General features: G+C 34.9%; 1 protein-coding gene across 3 annotated transcripts in view; it reads right to left on the bottom strand.

The window, feature by feature from the left end:
• Nucleotides 1–14,050, bottom strand: part of Cip4 (formin-binding protein 1-like Cip4) — a 287,732-nt gene that overhangs the window by 20,367 nt on the left and 253,315 nt on the right. Inside the window, exons 7-10 of one of the 3 annotated variants that reach the window (XM_089643468.1) lie at nucleotides 10,426–10,563; nucleotides 9,277–9,531; nucleotides 6,220–6,246; nucleotides 4,566–4,664 (exon numbers count right to left, since the gene is read on the bottom strand). In XM_089643468.1, coding sequence (XP_089499594.1) covers nucleotides 4,566–4,664; nucleotides 6,220–6,246; nucleotides 9,277–9,531; nucleotides 10,426–10,563 — 519 coding nt within the window. The remainder of the gene's footprint in view (nucleotides 1–4,565; nucleotides 4,665–6,219; nucleotides 6,247–9,276; nucleotides 9,532–10,425; nucleotides 10,564–14,050) is intronic. The other 2 variants (XM_089643469.1, XM_089643470.1) reach the window with 2 other exon arrangements.

Here is a 14,050-nt window from a genome sequence, read left to right as displayed (position 1 = left end):
TTTTCAATGTGGATGAGTGTTTCAGGCTAATAATTATTGCTTATAAAATAAAATGATTATTTAAATATTTATGTTGAGGGATCACTAGTATTTATAGGTCCAATTAGAAGTTCTACAGAGCCGAACCCTCTGATATGAAAATATCTGGAGTCAGTGAATTATTTTCCCATTTGATCTCTGGTGATTTGACGTGTTGTGTTCTTGTATTGTTTTGTATTTATTTTGCTAATATAATGCACTTGCATAATGTTGATTGACTAGATGATCATTTGTGGAAAAGTGTGTGGAAGGGTTTAGTTTTACCCATAGGGAAGATTTAACCTGGACATAAAGTCGGAAAGTAAATTTATAGAGCATGGCTTTGTGAAGGTTCACAGCAGGTGAGATTTACACTAAATAACCTGTTTTTTTGGTGAATAAAAGGAACGAATCAATTCAAAGGAGAATCAGACTGAATCGATTCACTACTATGAATAAATCTGCCCATGTCTAATGTACAGTGCGCCTAATTTTTGTGAGGTTAAGGGCCTTCCTTACTAGCGATCTCAATCGTTGTATGAAGAATCATGAATTGTCAGATTCAAACGACAATCTAAGTTATTAGTCATCAAAATATCGATAATGTAGCCACGCTTGGCTATCGTAAATACATTTTTCTGTCGAGATATATGTTTTTACTAACAATTTATTTTCGTTAAATAATATATAATGAACATATAAGAATTCTCCTACTCATTCGGCTCTATGAGGTGGCCGTGAATGCACGCTTTCTACGGTCCGTCGTGTCAATATTTTTTCAAAGTTCATAATTCCGCGTAATCATTACACTTCCATGAGACGTTTCAACAATATTCCACTCTATGCGTTGCGCGTAGGGACTATAATAGTGTGTCGCCTTTTTTATGTTTCATCTGTGCGTTTCCGTCGAAGCTGTGTAGTGTCAAATAGTATTATTAAGAATCAATTTATTGTTAACATTTTTTTGGGTTTCTAGGTAATAAACAATTTAATATTATTAAGAATTAATATATTGTTAACATTTTTTCGGGTTTATAGGTAATAAACAATTTTATATTATTAAGAATTAATTTATTGTTAACTTTTTTTCGGGTTTCTAATAAATATAGTAATAAACATTTTGATGTTTTTAAAATATAAAAGTATATAAAATATTCCAGCACTTACAATAAAATAAAAGAAGCACATCGTATAAAAATGTTTCAGTCGAAAAGATCGAATGCCGAAATCACTTACTTCGAAATTATTGCAAAAAACTTAAATCACTGTTAGAAGTATCCCTTAGCATTGAGGAAGATTGTGTCAAGCCGTATTTTACGCCTGAGAACGGCTGTACGTTGTGCAATAACGTACCGGAAGACTATGAATTAGGAAAAATAAAACAGTTTTATTTGAATATATTGAATGGTCCAAAACATGTATTTGGAGACCACTCACTATGCAAGGAACGGGCATACTTTTGCAAACGGGATACTGGCGACACTAATTACGTACCCAATATGACTTCGAGCTTGATAATGTCAAGAAACGCTTTTACAATTTTTGCATGCTACCCGAATTAATTGATCCTCGACATAATCGCTGCATGCCTATTAGAAATCCTGAGTATTTAGAAAAGTGCATAATAGCGAAAAGAAACAAAGTAAAATTGGTTTCAGCTAAAACCAAAACATGTAAAAAGGAATTGTTTCGAAGAAATCAATAACATTTTATTTCATTGAAGTGTCTTCAGAAGAAATTTCATTTATATTCCTAATGTATGTAGTCCACATTTTTAGAAATAGGGAAAAAGAGGGTTGGAAAGTTCTTGGCTATTCAGATCCAGTCACTAAACAACTAAAGAAACAAACTACCTTAAAAAATTGAAAATTAAAAGTATTATTACTTCAATAGAAGAGAGTCCAAATATAATTACTAATCATATAAATTACTTCTTCAGTGACATTGGTCCAAGCTTCGCTAGTAATTTGTGCAGTGCTAATAAAACTATTGAGATGTGTCTGGTGAATGATTTTAAATCTGAACTTCACGTTACAGGGGACAATTTTTATTTTAAACCAACTAGCATTTCTGAAGTCACAAATGTGATAAATGATTTAAAAATGTCTTTCTCGTGCGGTATTGATTCTTTAAGTGTTATGGTGTATAAAATGCATGTATCCGAATTAGCTTGTCTCATATCTCACCTTGTAAATACAGGAGTTTTCCAATAAGAGGTGAAATTTTGATATTTAATCGTAAAATATCAATGGTTTCGTTGCTTGTGTGGCACGTAGCGCCGTCTTGTTGAAAGTAAACGTTGTCCAGATTAATACCATCCGATTCCGGCCATAAAACATCATTCATTTTTTTTCGGTAGCGCAGTCCATTCACTGTTGTCCATTCTGTTGCTCCAGCCTCATTTTCAAAAAAGTAAGGTCCAATGACTCCGCCGGACCATAAACCGCACCAAACAGTCACACGTTGAGTGTAAAGAGGCTTTTTAACAATAACTCTTGGGTTTTTCGAGCCTCAGATGCGACGATTTTGCTTGTTGACGAAGCCACCGAGGTGGAAATGGGCCTCATCACTCAAAATGATTTGCATTTGATTCACTCAAGTGAATTTTAATAAGTTCAATGCGTTGTTGAAGCGTGTATCGTTCCATTTTATTAATGGCGTTGTTTCTACTTGTCAAATGTCAAAAAATGACAGCTTCAAAAGTAACATCTACCGAAATAGCGGGCTATTCAAAATAACACCTCTTATTGGAAAACACTGTATTAGCTTCGAGAGTGGGATGTTCCCTTCTCATTGTAAGTAATTCCCCTTTTTAAATATGGAGATCGTCTAGATGTTAATAATTACAGACCTATATTCTTACTCAATACTCTTTCAAAAGTAATAGAGAGATTAGCTATGTCGAGATTGGTATCATTCTTAGAAACATATAATATACTCTCTAGCAATCAGTTTGGTTTCAGAGAGAATACAGGAACAAGTGATGTAGTGTTGAGGGTATTGTCCAAAGTCAAAGTCAAACATGAATACAATGTCCTGAAGGAGCTTGCGGAACTAGAAAGCATTACCATAGAAAAGTGTGGTCTTTTCATACATGAAGAGTATCCGTATATGGGTGCGACACCAGATGGAATTTCTTCTGAATACACCGTGATTGAAATTAAATGTCCTTTCGCAGCACGCAGCATGCTCATATAAGAAGCAGTAAAATCCAAAAAAATTATGTTAGCAAAAATGGAGAAATTCTGGTAAATACATCTCACGATTGGTTTTACCAGGTTCAGGGCCAATTACATGTAACAAAAAATCTATTTGTATGTTTGTTGTATGGACTGAACTCGGATAAAAATCGAAAAAATTTTACGGGATGACGAATTTCGGCAGACTAATATGGTTGAACAGCTGAATCGCTTTTAAAAATTTTGCATGCTACCCGAATTAATTGATCCTGGACATAATCGCTGCATGCCTATTATAAATCCTGAGTAATTCAAAGTGCATAATACCGAAAAGAAGTAAAGTAAAATTGGTTTCAGCTAAAACCAAAACATGTAAGAATTTTTAAGAAGATCAATAACATTTTCATTGAAGTGTCCTCAAAAGAAATTTCATTTATATTCCTTATGTATGTGGTCTACATTTTTAGAGATAGGGAGGATGGGGGGTTGGAAAGTTCCAGGCTATTCAGATCTAGTCACTAAACATATCTACGCCGTTCTCAAGCAACTTTCAATCCTGAATTATGGTCTCTCACCAGGGTGATACTGAACGTATCTTCCACTTTTGAACGAGGTACAGATTCATTATATGTAACTATATAAAATTTATTTTAATTCTATAATATGACATACTTATATAAATTAAATTAAATTTGTTTTGTCCTCGCCGGCTTTTGAACCCGTGACCTCAAATTAAACTATACAATTTAGTATTAACAGTGCCCCGCCGCACTGCGAAACCAGTCTGGAACAAAGGGAAGCCTTTTGTAACTCTTTATAATTGTATTTATCAAAAAAAAAATCCAAATAAAAAGTTATATTAAATGTTGTTACTGAGAACCTCCTCCATGAATCAAGCTATTGTAATATTGCATTACATTCTAAAATATATTTTAACATAATTTTCATAATCACAATATCTTTAATTAATAATAATTTGTTTTGCTCTGTGCGTGTCTTGTATTGAATGGAACGCACCGGCCAGCTGCCAGGTGCAGCGAGTTAGATATTCGAATTCGCGCTAGAAACATTTAGTAGCGAGGGCCGTTAACTTGACTCTGGCTTCGATGGAGACCTCGTGCCTGAGCTGGCCACTCAGAGTTACACCGAGCATATCGATGGAAGGCATGTTGGGAAGACTGTTGTGTTGTCATTTCTCTAAGCATCGGAAATGTTGACGGTGTCATCAGCGTAACATACTCAATAACAGAATGTATTCTTCAGTTTAAAATGGAGTTAAACGACAAACAGTCTTACTCCTACAGCTCACATTGTTAAAATTCCTAAATACACTATATAATTTATACAATAATAACAGCAAGAGCTTACTTGTTTTTTGAGTTCCAAAACTTTAGCAGCCAGCTTTTTCCGCCGCTGGTTTGGTGGCAAATCTCCATAGTCCTCCTTTCCGTCCATAGAGATATTGTTCTGAAATCAAGTCAATCATTTGCATCAGATAATGTCTTCAATTAGACTAAGTCATTAAGCAGTATACAATGACTAGCTAATAATTGTGTACTAATAAGATGCAAAGGCATACATATCATATTTTCAACACCATTTAAATTTAGGTACAAATTTAAATGGCTGATTTTTTGCTTTACTTCATATCATATATTACGAATCAAGCAATAGAAAAATGCTGGACAGACAAAAGCATAACGCTACATATTGCACATAATTTATGCAGGGTAGGCCAGAAAGACATGCGATTTTAAAACACCATTGCGTCCGAACGGTGTGTGGGAGCGGTGCGCGGGTGGTGGAGATCGGTAGCTCGGTTCTTGGAAATACAGTCGCGATGGAGCGTTTCACAAGTGCGCAGCCTGCGTATTATATAAAGACCTTTTGCAAAAATGGCGATTCGTGCACTGCTGTTTGGCGTTTATGTCAGAAAGTTCGTTTCAAATGCAAGAATTTGAAGCCTATGACAGTAAGACATGGTCATACAACCGTTAATTCTGATGGTTACACAACAATGTAAGAAAGTTTTCTTCCGGCAACTGCAGGAATTTGAACCTTATATCAGCAGGACATATTCGTACATAGAGTGTGTCATTGACAGTTGTATATGAGATGTTTGCACGGTAAAGCTCATGTGGCGCCGAGAGGATATACCGTGGCCCCCCTGGAGTTCAGACCCGACTTCCCCTGACTTATTTCTCTGGGGACAAATTAAAAGTCCAGTTTACTGCAAGAATTCAACCACATTTTCCCAGTTAAAGTCCAATATTCGGGAAGAAATAAGCACAATTCCAAGCGCAATGTTTTACAAATTTGAGGTTCTGCTTTGCTTTGTGATGGTGGTACATATCTAGACGATGTTTTTTTTTTTAATAAATTATTCAGGTGTCTATCAATGCAAATATATACTTTTTCTGTACTTTTAATTAATATTGTTTTTTAATAAATCCACTCCTCTTTCTGGCCTATCCTTTATATTGTTAAATAAACACAGTAATTTTTTTTACACCCATATTACTTATTAATATATTCAGGGCTTAGTTAAAATTAATAGTATGTTCCTAAATTCTGTATTTAAAATAAAGTTCCATCTATTGCATGGAAGATGGAACTTTTGTTAATATTTTACATGTGAATGAACTTGAATTAACAGAATTATAGCTTAACTCTTAGGAGCCGACAAGCAACAAGAAACTAAAGGCACAATTAATATATAAGGTTAACACTGCAATTGCAGTGCTTCAACCGTGCATGGACACAATTTTTCAACACTCCAAATGCAGGGATTTGGCCCCTAAGTGTTAAAGACAGGGGCTTATCGGCTAATTGCAATTTCTGCCAATTGAACAACCTTATTGAAAAAAAAACCTTTTATTCGCCACAGCAGTATTTACGAATTTATGACAGATATTAGGAATAAGTTTTTATAATCCTACGTAATATTATATTCTACTATTATAGTTATTAACATAATACGGGTTGGTTATAGACAGCCATGAAGCGCTAAAGCAAGACATACCTTTATTGAGTTGCACGCCTCAATTAGCTTCTGTCGGTCCGTACGACAATTTGGTTAGCGTTTTCGGAAAGCGTGTGGAAATACAAATTAATGTTTTATATACAGACACAACATAAGAGGCGGCAAAAAATAATTGTTTCGTCAAAGCCACATTTCGCATGCCAACTAATTAAAAAAAATATATTATTTAATTTATTATTTCATATTTGAGTCTTGTACATTATACAAGTACTTTGCAAGTTGAATTGTAACATTTCATTTGATAACTTAAATGATATATATATTTTAGGAAAGAATTGTATTTTTAATCACATAATATAAAAAGAAAATTAATTGAATCTGAAAGTAATAAAAAAATAAAAGTAAATTAGCTGTGATTTCAATATTGTATTACATTTTTGAAATTTTTAAAGAAAGTGTCAAAATAGTATTATTTTTTTTTCAGTGATAATAATAAAATATTTTTAAAAAAAACTCACCCATGCAAAAGAAACAGAAAACAAAAATAATAAAAAGGCAATAAATCTATTATCAAACTCTACTTACATTTTTGATATAAATTGTGGTTTATTTGTAATTATTGTACAGAGCAGCATACGTTGATCCAACCCCGAGTGAATGGGGACATTTGGTAAGGAGAAATGGGGGTAAGGGGAATAAAACATAAGTGGAATAAAGAGAATGGAATAAAAGATAAGTGGAATAAAGAGAGAATGGAATAATAGGTAAGTGGAATAAAGGGAAAGTGGATTAAAGAGTAAGCGGAATAAAGGGAAAGTGGAATAAGGAAAATCGGAATACAGGGTTAGAGGGGAATAAAAGATAAGCGGAATGAAGGGTTAGTGGAATAAAAGAGTAAGTGGAGTAAAGGGAAAGTGGAATAAGGGTAAGTGGAATAAAGAGTAAGTGGAATAATAGGTAAGTGGAATAAAGGGAAAGTGGAATGAGGGAAAATGGAATATAGGATTAGAGGAATAAGGGTTAGTGGAATAAAAGGGTAAGTGGAATAAAGGGAGAGTGGAATAAGGGGTGGAAAAAGGGGTAAGTGGAATAAAGAGAGATTGGAATAAGGGTAAGTGAATATAGGGTGGAAAAGGGGGAAAGTGGAATAAAGGTAAGTGGAATAAAGGGTGGAAAAAGGGGAAAGTGGAATAAAGGGAGAGTGGAATAAGGGTAAGTGAATAAAGGGTGAAAAGGGGGAAAGTGGAATAAAGGGTAGGTTGCAATAAGGATTTGTAGAGTGAGAAGGAATGAAGATTATGTGGAATGAGAGTTTAGTGAATAGAAAGGAATATGGAAAGACACCGACAGAAAAAAGAACAATGTTAATTAAATGCCATATGATTAGAATTATATTTAAATTTATGGGTTAGTTCAATTAGATACAAAAATAAATGGGAAGCAATATTTTAACACAACTAAAGAATGTCCACAACATGTTACAGATGTTAGACTTTAATAATCGTTTTACCGCACGTGTCATTTATTGATTCTATTCCCGCATTCATTTTAAACAAAACTCGCAAAACATATTGCATCGATCGTTCCACCGTGCATCGTTTTACTGCATTAATCGTCAGCATTCGGTTTTTGAACAATTTTACTCGATCGATCGCTGCCGGCGGCCGCTTCTGATATTAGTTGTCGTTAGACATTAATCACAGCGGGGCGCGCGTGCGATTAGCTTCTTACTTTCATTACGAGCGTTTCAACCTTAAAAAGTGGATACTCTTCAAGAAAGATCAAAAATTGTCAAAGAATTGGAAAAACAACCCACTGAAAATGCATTAATATTTAATTTTATATGTGGAATATGTATCCGTCAAAAATATTAACATTTAAGTAAAAAATGCAGTTTTTTTTATATATTCCAATATCCATCGTTTTGTCACATTCATTATTTCAATAGGATGCTGCAAAAACAAAAGACAGAGATTGATTTTTCACTGCATTTCTGTAACTTTTAGGAAATTTAAGACATAATTTAGTTGTGTCAAATGTTGCTAGGAATACATCCCATTTGATATTATTATGTAATTTATTTAAGAAATTCTGACTAATTACAATAATACATTGGATATATCGAAAATATCAGAAAGGAAAATCAGAGAAAGATAATTATTACCGTGCAATCAACAAATCGGATTATATTTTATACAAAAATTTATAAAAATAATTATCAATATATTTATCAAATATCACAATCTACTAATGTGTACTTCAATATGCAATATATGATAACAGACCATTTACATTTTGCTTCTGATTGATAACAGTATTTATTAACATTAAAATTACTATGTATGAACCAACACCATTTTACTTTTGTGAAATGAGTCCATTTAGGATTTAGCCCCGGTTTGAAACATTATTAAAAAGCGTGAATTATCATTATATCATGTACATTGTTTTAAAATCCTGAACCAGTCTAATTAAATTTTATTAAAGGTGAAAATATTAACATACAATTAATTAATCTCAGGTCAGGTCTCATCATTTGACTAATAATGATCCTACATTGTAAAGTGTCAAATTAGCTCTATGATAGAATACTAAACTAGCCCCATTAGATAAGGTCAAACTAGCCCCATTAGATAAGGTCAAACTAGCTCCCATTAGATAAGTTCAAACTAGCTCCCATTATATAACGTTAAATTAGTCCCATTAGATTGTGTCCAACTACCTCCGCAATCGGCAGCTTCCCCACCTTATTGCTGCTGAATGTGTCAAACTATCCCCTTTAGTATTGCCAAATTAGTCCCATTAGATAAGGTCAAATCAGCCCCTTTAGATAAGGTCAAATTGGCCCCATTAGATAAGGTTAGACTAGCCCCATTGAATAGTGTCAAATTAGCCTTATTAAAAACTGTCAAATTAACACGTATTATAGTGCCAAACTATCCGCATTAGATAAGGTTAAACTAACCCCATTAAATAGTGTCAAATTAACCTTATTAAATAGTGTCAAATTAGCCCCTAGAGTGCCGAACTAGCCACATTAGATAAGGTTAAACTAACCCTATTTGATCAACAGTCAACAATCCGCATCTTCCTTACCTTATTGCTGCTGAAAATGCCAAAGAGGCCGACGCGCTTCTTGAGCTTGCCCGCGCCGACGGTGCCACGCGCCGTCATGGGGTTGGAGCGGCGCGGGGCGGTGGGGTCGGGCCCGCGTCCGTCTGGAGTGTCGCGGGCCGGACCGCCGCCCATGCCAGCTGCGCCCGCCCCGCCCGTCTTGGAGAGGTCCTCGAAGGGGTGATCGCCGGGAGGGAGGAAGCCAGATTTGTAGCGCTCGATCACCATCATCGTATCCTACATGGACAAAGCAAAATGAACAGATCAAATAAACTAAAATAAAATCTTTTTGATGGCTGTTTTCCATCAAATCACACCATCCTTCCTATCATATCCCCATAAAACCTTACGGCTCTCCCTATTAGTGGTAAAAATCATGTAAAATTGGACTGTGAAGGTTTGGAAAACTCCGATATGTAAACGAGGAAAGCTCTGTCACCTAAATTCAACATGACATAATTTTAAAACTAGTTTAGGTAGTCAAAAACTGCCCGCGGACAAAATTTTTTGATGCATTCAAGAACAGGACCAGCTTAAAAACAACACGACTCGACAGTTGCCAGATTTACACTGAGCATTAAAAGTTAAATTGATGCACTCGCCATTTGGCGGCTGCGGAGTTTTTTGAACTATACGGAACTCCGTCAAACAGCTAATAAAAAAAAGATTTAAACTATGGAATCTGGAATACAGCTTTGTCAGCGTGTTTGGGTAGGCAGAGAGGATGGACCGACAAACTACTCGGTCTTAGCACACAATCCTTGCTCCACTGTTATTCTGATATATCCTTACTCTTCTGTTATTCTGATATATCCTCGGGCTGACTTTTTCTATGCATTATATATTCTTCTTTCTTCATTCATTGGCTCTACACGCACAAACCATCTAATATAATATTAATAATATTCATTAAGCTTACAATCTGCCTTGCATTCTTTGAGAATCTCCACATTTCTCACAAATTCATACAGTTTTAGCACACATAAATCTCATTCCTACAGAATTCAGTCTAATATCACCTTTCTTCTGCCAGTTCCATGCCTCACTACCATACATCAGAGTAGGTACCAGCACTCCGTTGTGGACTGCCAGCTTGGCTTCTTTATGATTACATATTATTGAAAACGATACCTCTTTCTCGTTGATGAGATCTCCGGCCCTGACGATGCCATCGAGGCAAGTGGCGATGATGGGGAACACGTTTCTCTCAATCTCCACGGAGCTGTGGATGAAGTTTTTGATGTTCTTTATCCGCTTTTCGTCTAGTTCCTGAAAACATACATTCGCCATTATAGCCAATGTGTATAGTCAATGAGAGAAACACATCAATATAAATATATAAGCGCGTTCAATGTCTCTTCCTTGTCACTGGCAGAGATGTGCTTTATTTCAAATAAATACATTTCAAATGGAAATGCAAAATGCAAAATGGGTATTTTCCATTTTGAATTTTAAATGGTTTTCTAAAAACCATTTTGCATTTTAAATGCTTTTCTCAATGCATTTTCCATTTTAAATGCTTTTTTGCAACATTCTTCCTACTATCTCCAATCATCTTTTTCAATAAACCCCAAATATCAGTCGGTCCTCAACCGACAATCGGTGAGAGATAATTTACATTTGTCAAGTTGCTCCCTGGTAGGAGCCCTGGCAATTGAGTGATACCATTACAAAAAATACTGATTCAAATAGTGAATATGGGGCCATGACGCTGTAATATTAAATGTTAGATAGCAGTTTCTATGTTTTTACGTTGACAACATTAGTCCCGCGCAATTTTTTTGTGGTTTCATAATCTGTAGTAGTGGTGTTTTTACATGGATTTACCATCATGTAATATGTTTGTTCTACATTGATGTCCATTATTAAATGACAAAATTGTTTAAAAAATCTATAATTATTTTAATTGTTTGACCTGAGAAACCATTTTGCATTTTGAAAATAGGTATTTTGCATTTTGCATTTAAAATGCTTTTCTAAAAACCATTTTGCATTTTCAAATAGAAAAGTTTTGACCCATTTCCATTTTGCATTTCAAATGGTTTTGGGTACCCATTTTGCACATCTCTGGTCACCGGATATACGATATAATAGTTAATCAATGAAAATAACATTAATTTGGGAGGCAGGATGGGTGCCGCTGTACTGGAAACCATTTATTGGATTACCAACACCTCTGCTATAGGTAACCCCAAGTGATTCGGTATGTTAGGAGATTTAGCAGGTATGCCCGATTTCACGCGGTGATGTGTCTGCCACATCACCAGCTGCGCGGCAGGCTGGACGGAGACAGACCAGTTGAGGGCGACCCTTTCACCTCTCCAAATGGACTCTCTCGACCCATCGCCTTGCACTGCAGTGAAAGGGATGGATTCATTCATGTCAATCCTAGACACACCGACCTCCAAATTCCTACCGACCCCTGAAAACTTTTCCTTCCCAGAACCTTGTCCTTCATTTCCTCAAAAATAAATCCAACACAGAGCAACCCCAAAGATGACATACTATAGGCCTTGAGGTAAACTTATGTAAAAAAATAAAAATAGAATAAGACACTGAAAATAGAAGAATGACAGTCGCAACTGGGACTCGAACCCAGATCTTGTTAAGAAATTTGCATCATCATTCTAAAGATGCCTGTACAGAATATAAATAAATAATAATATATATACATTCTAATGCAGCATCACGTTCATTGGTCAAATGCATTATATTTAAGGCTTTAAAGATGCTTGGCGTCCTTTGCAGAACTTCAACTGATTTTAAGTCCATAGATTGTATGAGAACCCACTATAATTCATTAGTCAGAAGTCAATTGGAGTATAATTCACCTATTTGGTCCCCTTTATATAAAGTTCACTCCAATAATATAGAAAGAGTTCAATACAAATTTCTTAAGTACGTAAATTTCATTAATTATGTCAGTTTGATGAATCAATTGCATCCAATAACACTGTCTGATAGAAGAATTATTTCAGACCTGGTTGTGTTACACAGAGACATTAACAACTTAATTGATAGTCCTGCCATCGTTGCCACTATTAAATTCCATGTGCCGACTAGGAATACAAGACAAAATATAACATTCTTCTGCAATACATACATGACCAACTATCAGACACACTCAATGACCAATAGGATGCATGATCTGGGCAACAAGTATGGGGGTGCTACTGATTTATTTATTTATTGACTCCATTTATAGAACCAAGCATAATCTATACCAACACTTTGTCGAATCCTACAAATTAGAGTAGAGTTGGTAAATTAGTTTTCATGTTTTGTCTTATACGTAGTGTTGTTGTAATTTCTTTTTTACTTTATGTTACTCTTACGTTTTACTAATATTGCTTCATATGTAGTTTTTTTGAATTATTTCTTAATATTTTCTTATTATTTTACAATTGTGTATTTAGTACCTACTTTACAATGGATTACATCTATTTACTGTCAGTATCTCTTGTATAATACAGATATTCTCCCCTATGTACACTGCATCATGTATCACTTTTATGTAAAAGCCTTTTTAGGAGTATGTATAAATAAATAAATATATAGTTTTGTATTATCGACGATCAACGAACCAGTGGTTGCAATCTGTTAACCATAAGTTGATAACAGTTTGTCTAGTCTATACTTAGTAACAAGATAGAGCATTGTGGAAATAAATTATATATTTGTAAAATTGTCGTTATACACATCGTCCAAATATTATTATTATTAACAAATTATTATAAGCAATCATTAATCGCCTGAAATATCCATACAAATTGAAAATATCTCCCGAGTAAAAATAAATGCCGCTGACGGGAATTGAACCTGCACCTTCTGATGTCCAGTCAGGTCAACGCATTTTTGAAAAAAAATTTGCAATTTGTTGCAAAAAAATATGAAATACGTAAAAAATAATACAAATTTTGCAAAAAATAACACAAAATTTTCAGGTTCCTAAGTATTGTGTTATTGTATATTGTTTTTTTTTATGTGACTCACAAGAGCGCCCCTGTCTGTACATTGTATAGGCCGTCTTACACAAAAACAAGTCAAAGTTCAAATACTAAGTTTGGTGATCGCGCTTTCGTAGTATCTGGGCCGAAGGCTTGGAATAAACTCCCTCCAGAACTAAGATCCACAACAAGTCCAACAGAATTCAGGTCTAAACTAAAAACTTTTTAAGCTGTCGTACCCTTAAATTAAATATACCATTACTGAGAGAAAGTCCAGTTATATCCAATTATGTCCTAAATCCTGAATCTAAATATCACTAATAAACAATTAGTTAATGTCAATTAAGTATTAATCTCAAGTGACCTATCAGGTAAGTATTGTACTGTATATTATCTCCATATATAGTTAGTAATAACATAGATCATAATAGAAATGTATTATATACTTGTACAGCGCCCTTGAGGTGATTTTGCACAAAAATGGTGCTATAAAAATCATCCATATATTATTATTATTAAGCGGCCCATTCTCACGAAACCAACATCAACTGTGAACGGGTGTTACGTTCGTGTACGTCGAGTTTCACGCATGTGTACCGGTGCACTGGAGATCGAGGAGACTCCATTAAAATACCTGTAGAACAGACTCAGCATGCCCACATTGCGTCTGTGCATTAGAGACGGCAGTCGGTGTGTTAACAATGGATTGCCAATCAGACGGACCGCCCTCCTTTGCACAGAATCAAGTATTGTGGGGCTCCAGCCCAAATTCAATTGTTGGGCATACTTGAGCTTCGTATAGGGTTAGC

This window comes from Hesperophylax consimilis, chromosome 19, assembly GCF_061612785.1.
Source record: "Hesperophylax consimilis isolate HC1 chromosome 19, BYU_Hcon_1.0, whole genome shotgun sequence".
NCBI classification, from domain to species: Eukaryota; Metazoa; Arthropoda; class Insecta; order Trichoptera; family Limnephilidae; genus Hesperophylax; species Hesperophylax consimilis.
The sequence above is the reverse complement of the archived record's forward strand: the minus strand, read 5'-3'. Positions and strand labels throughout refer to the sequence as shown.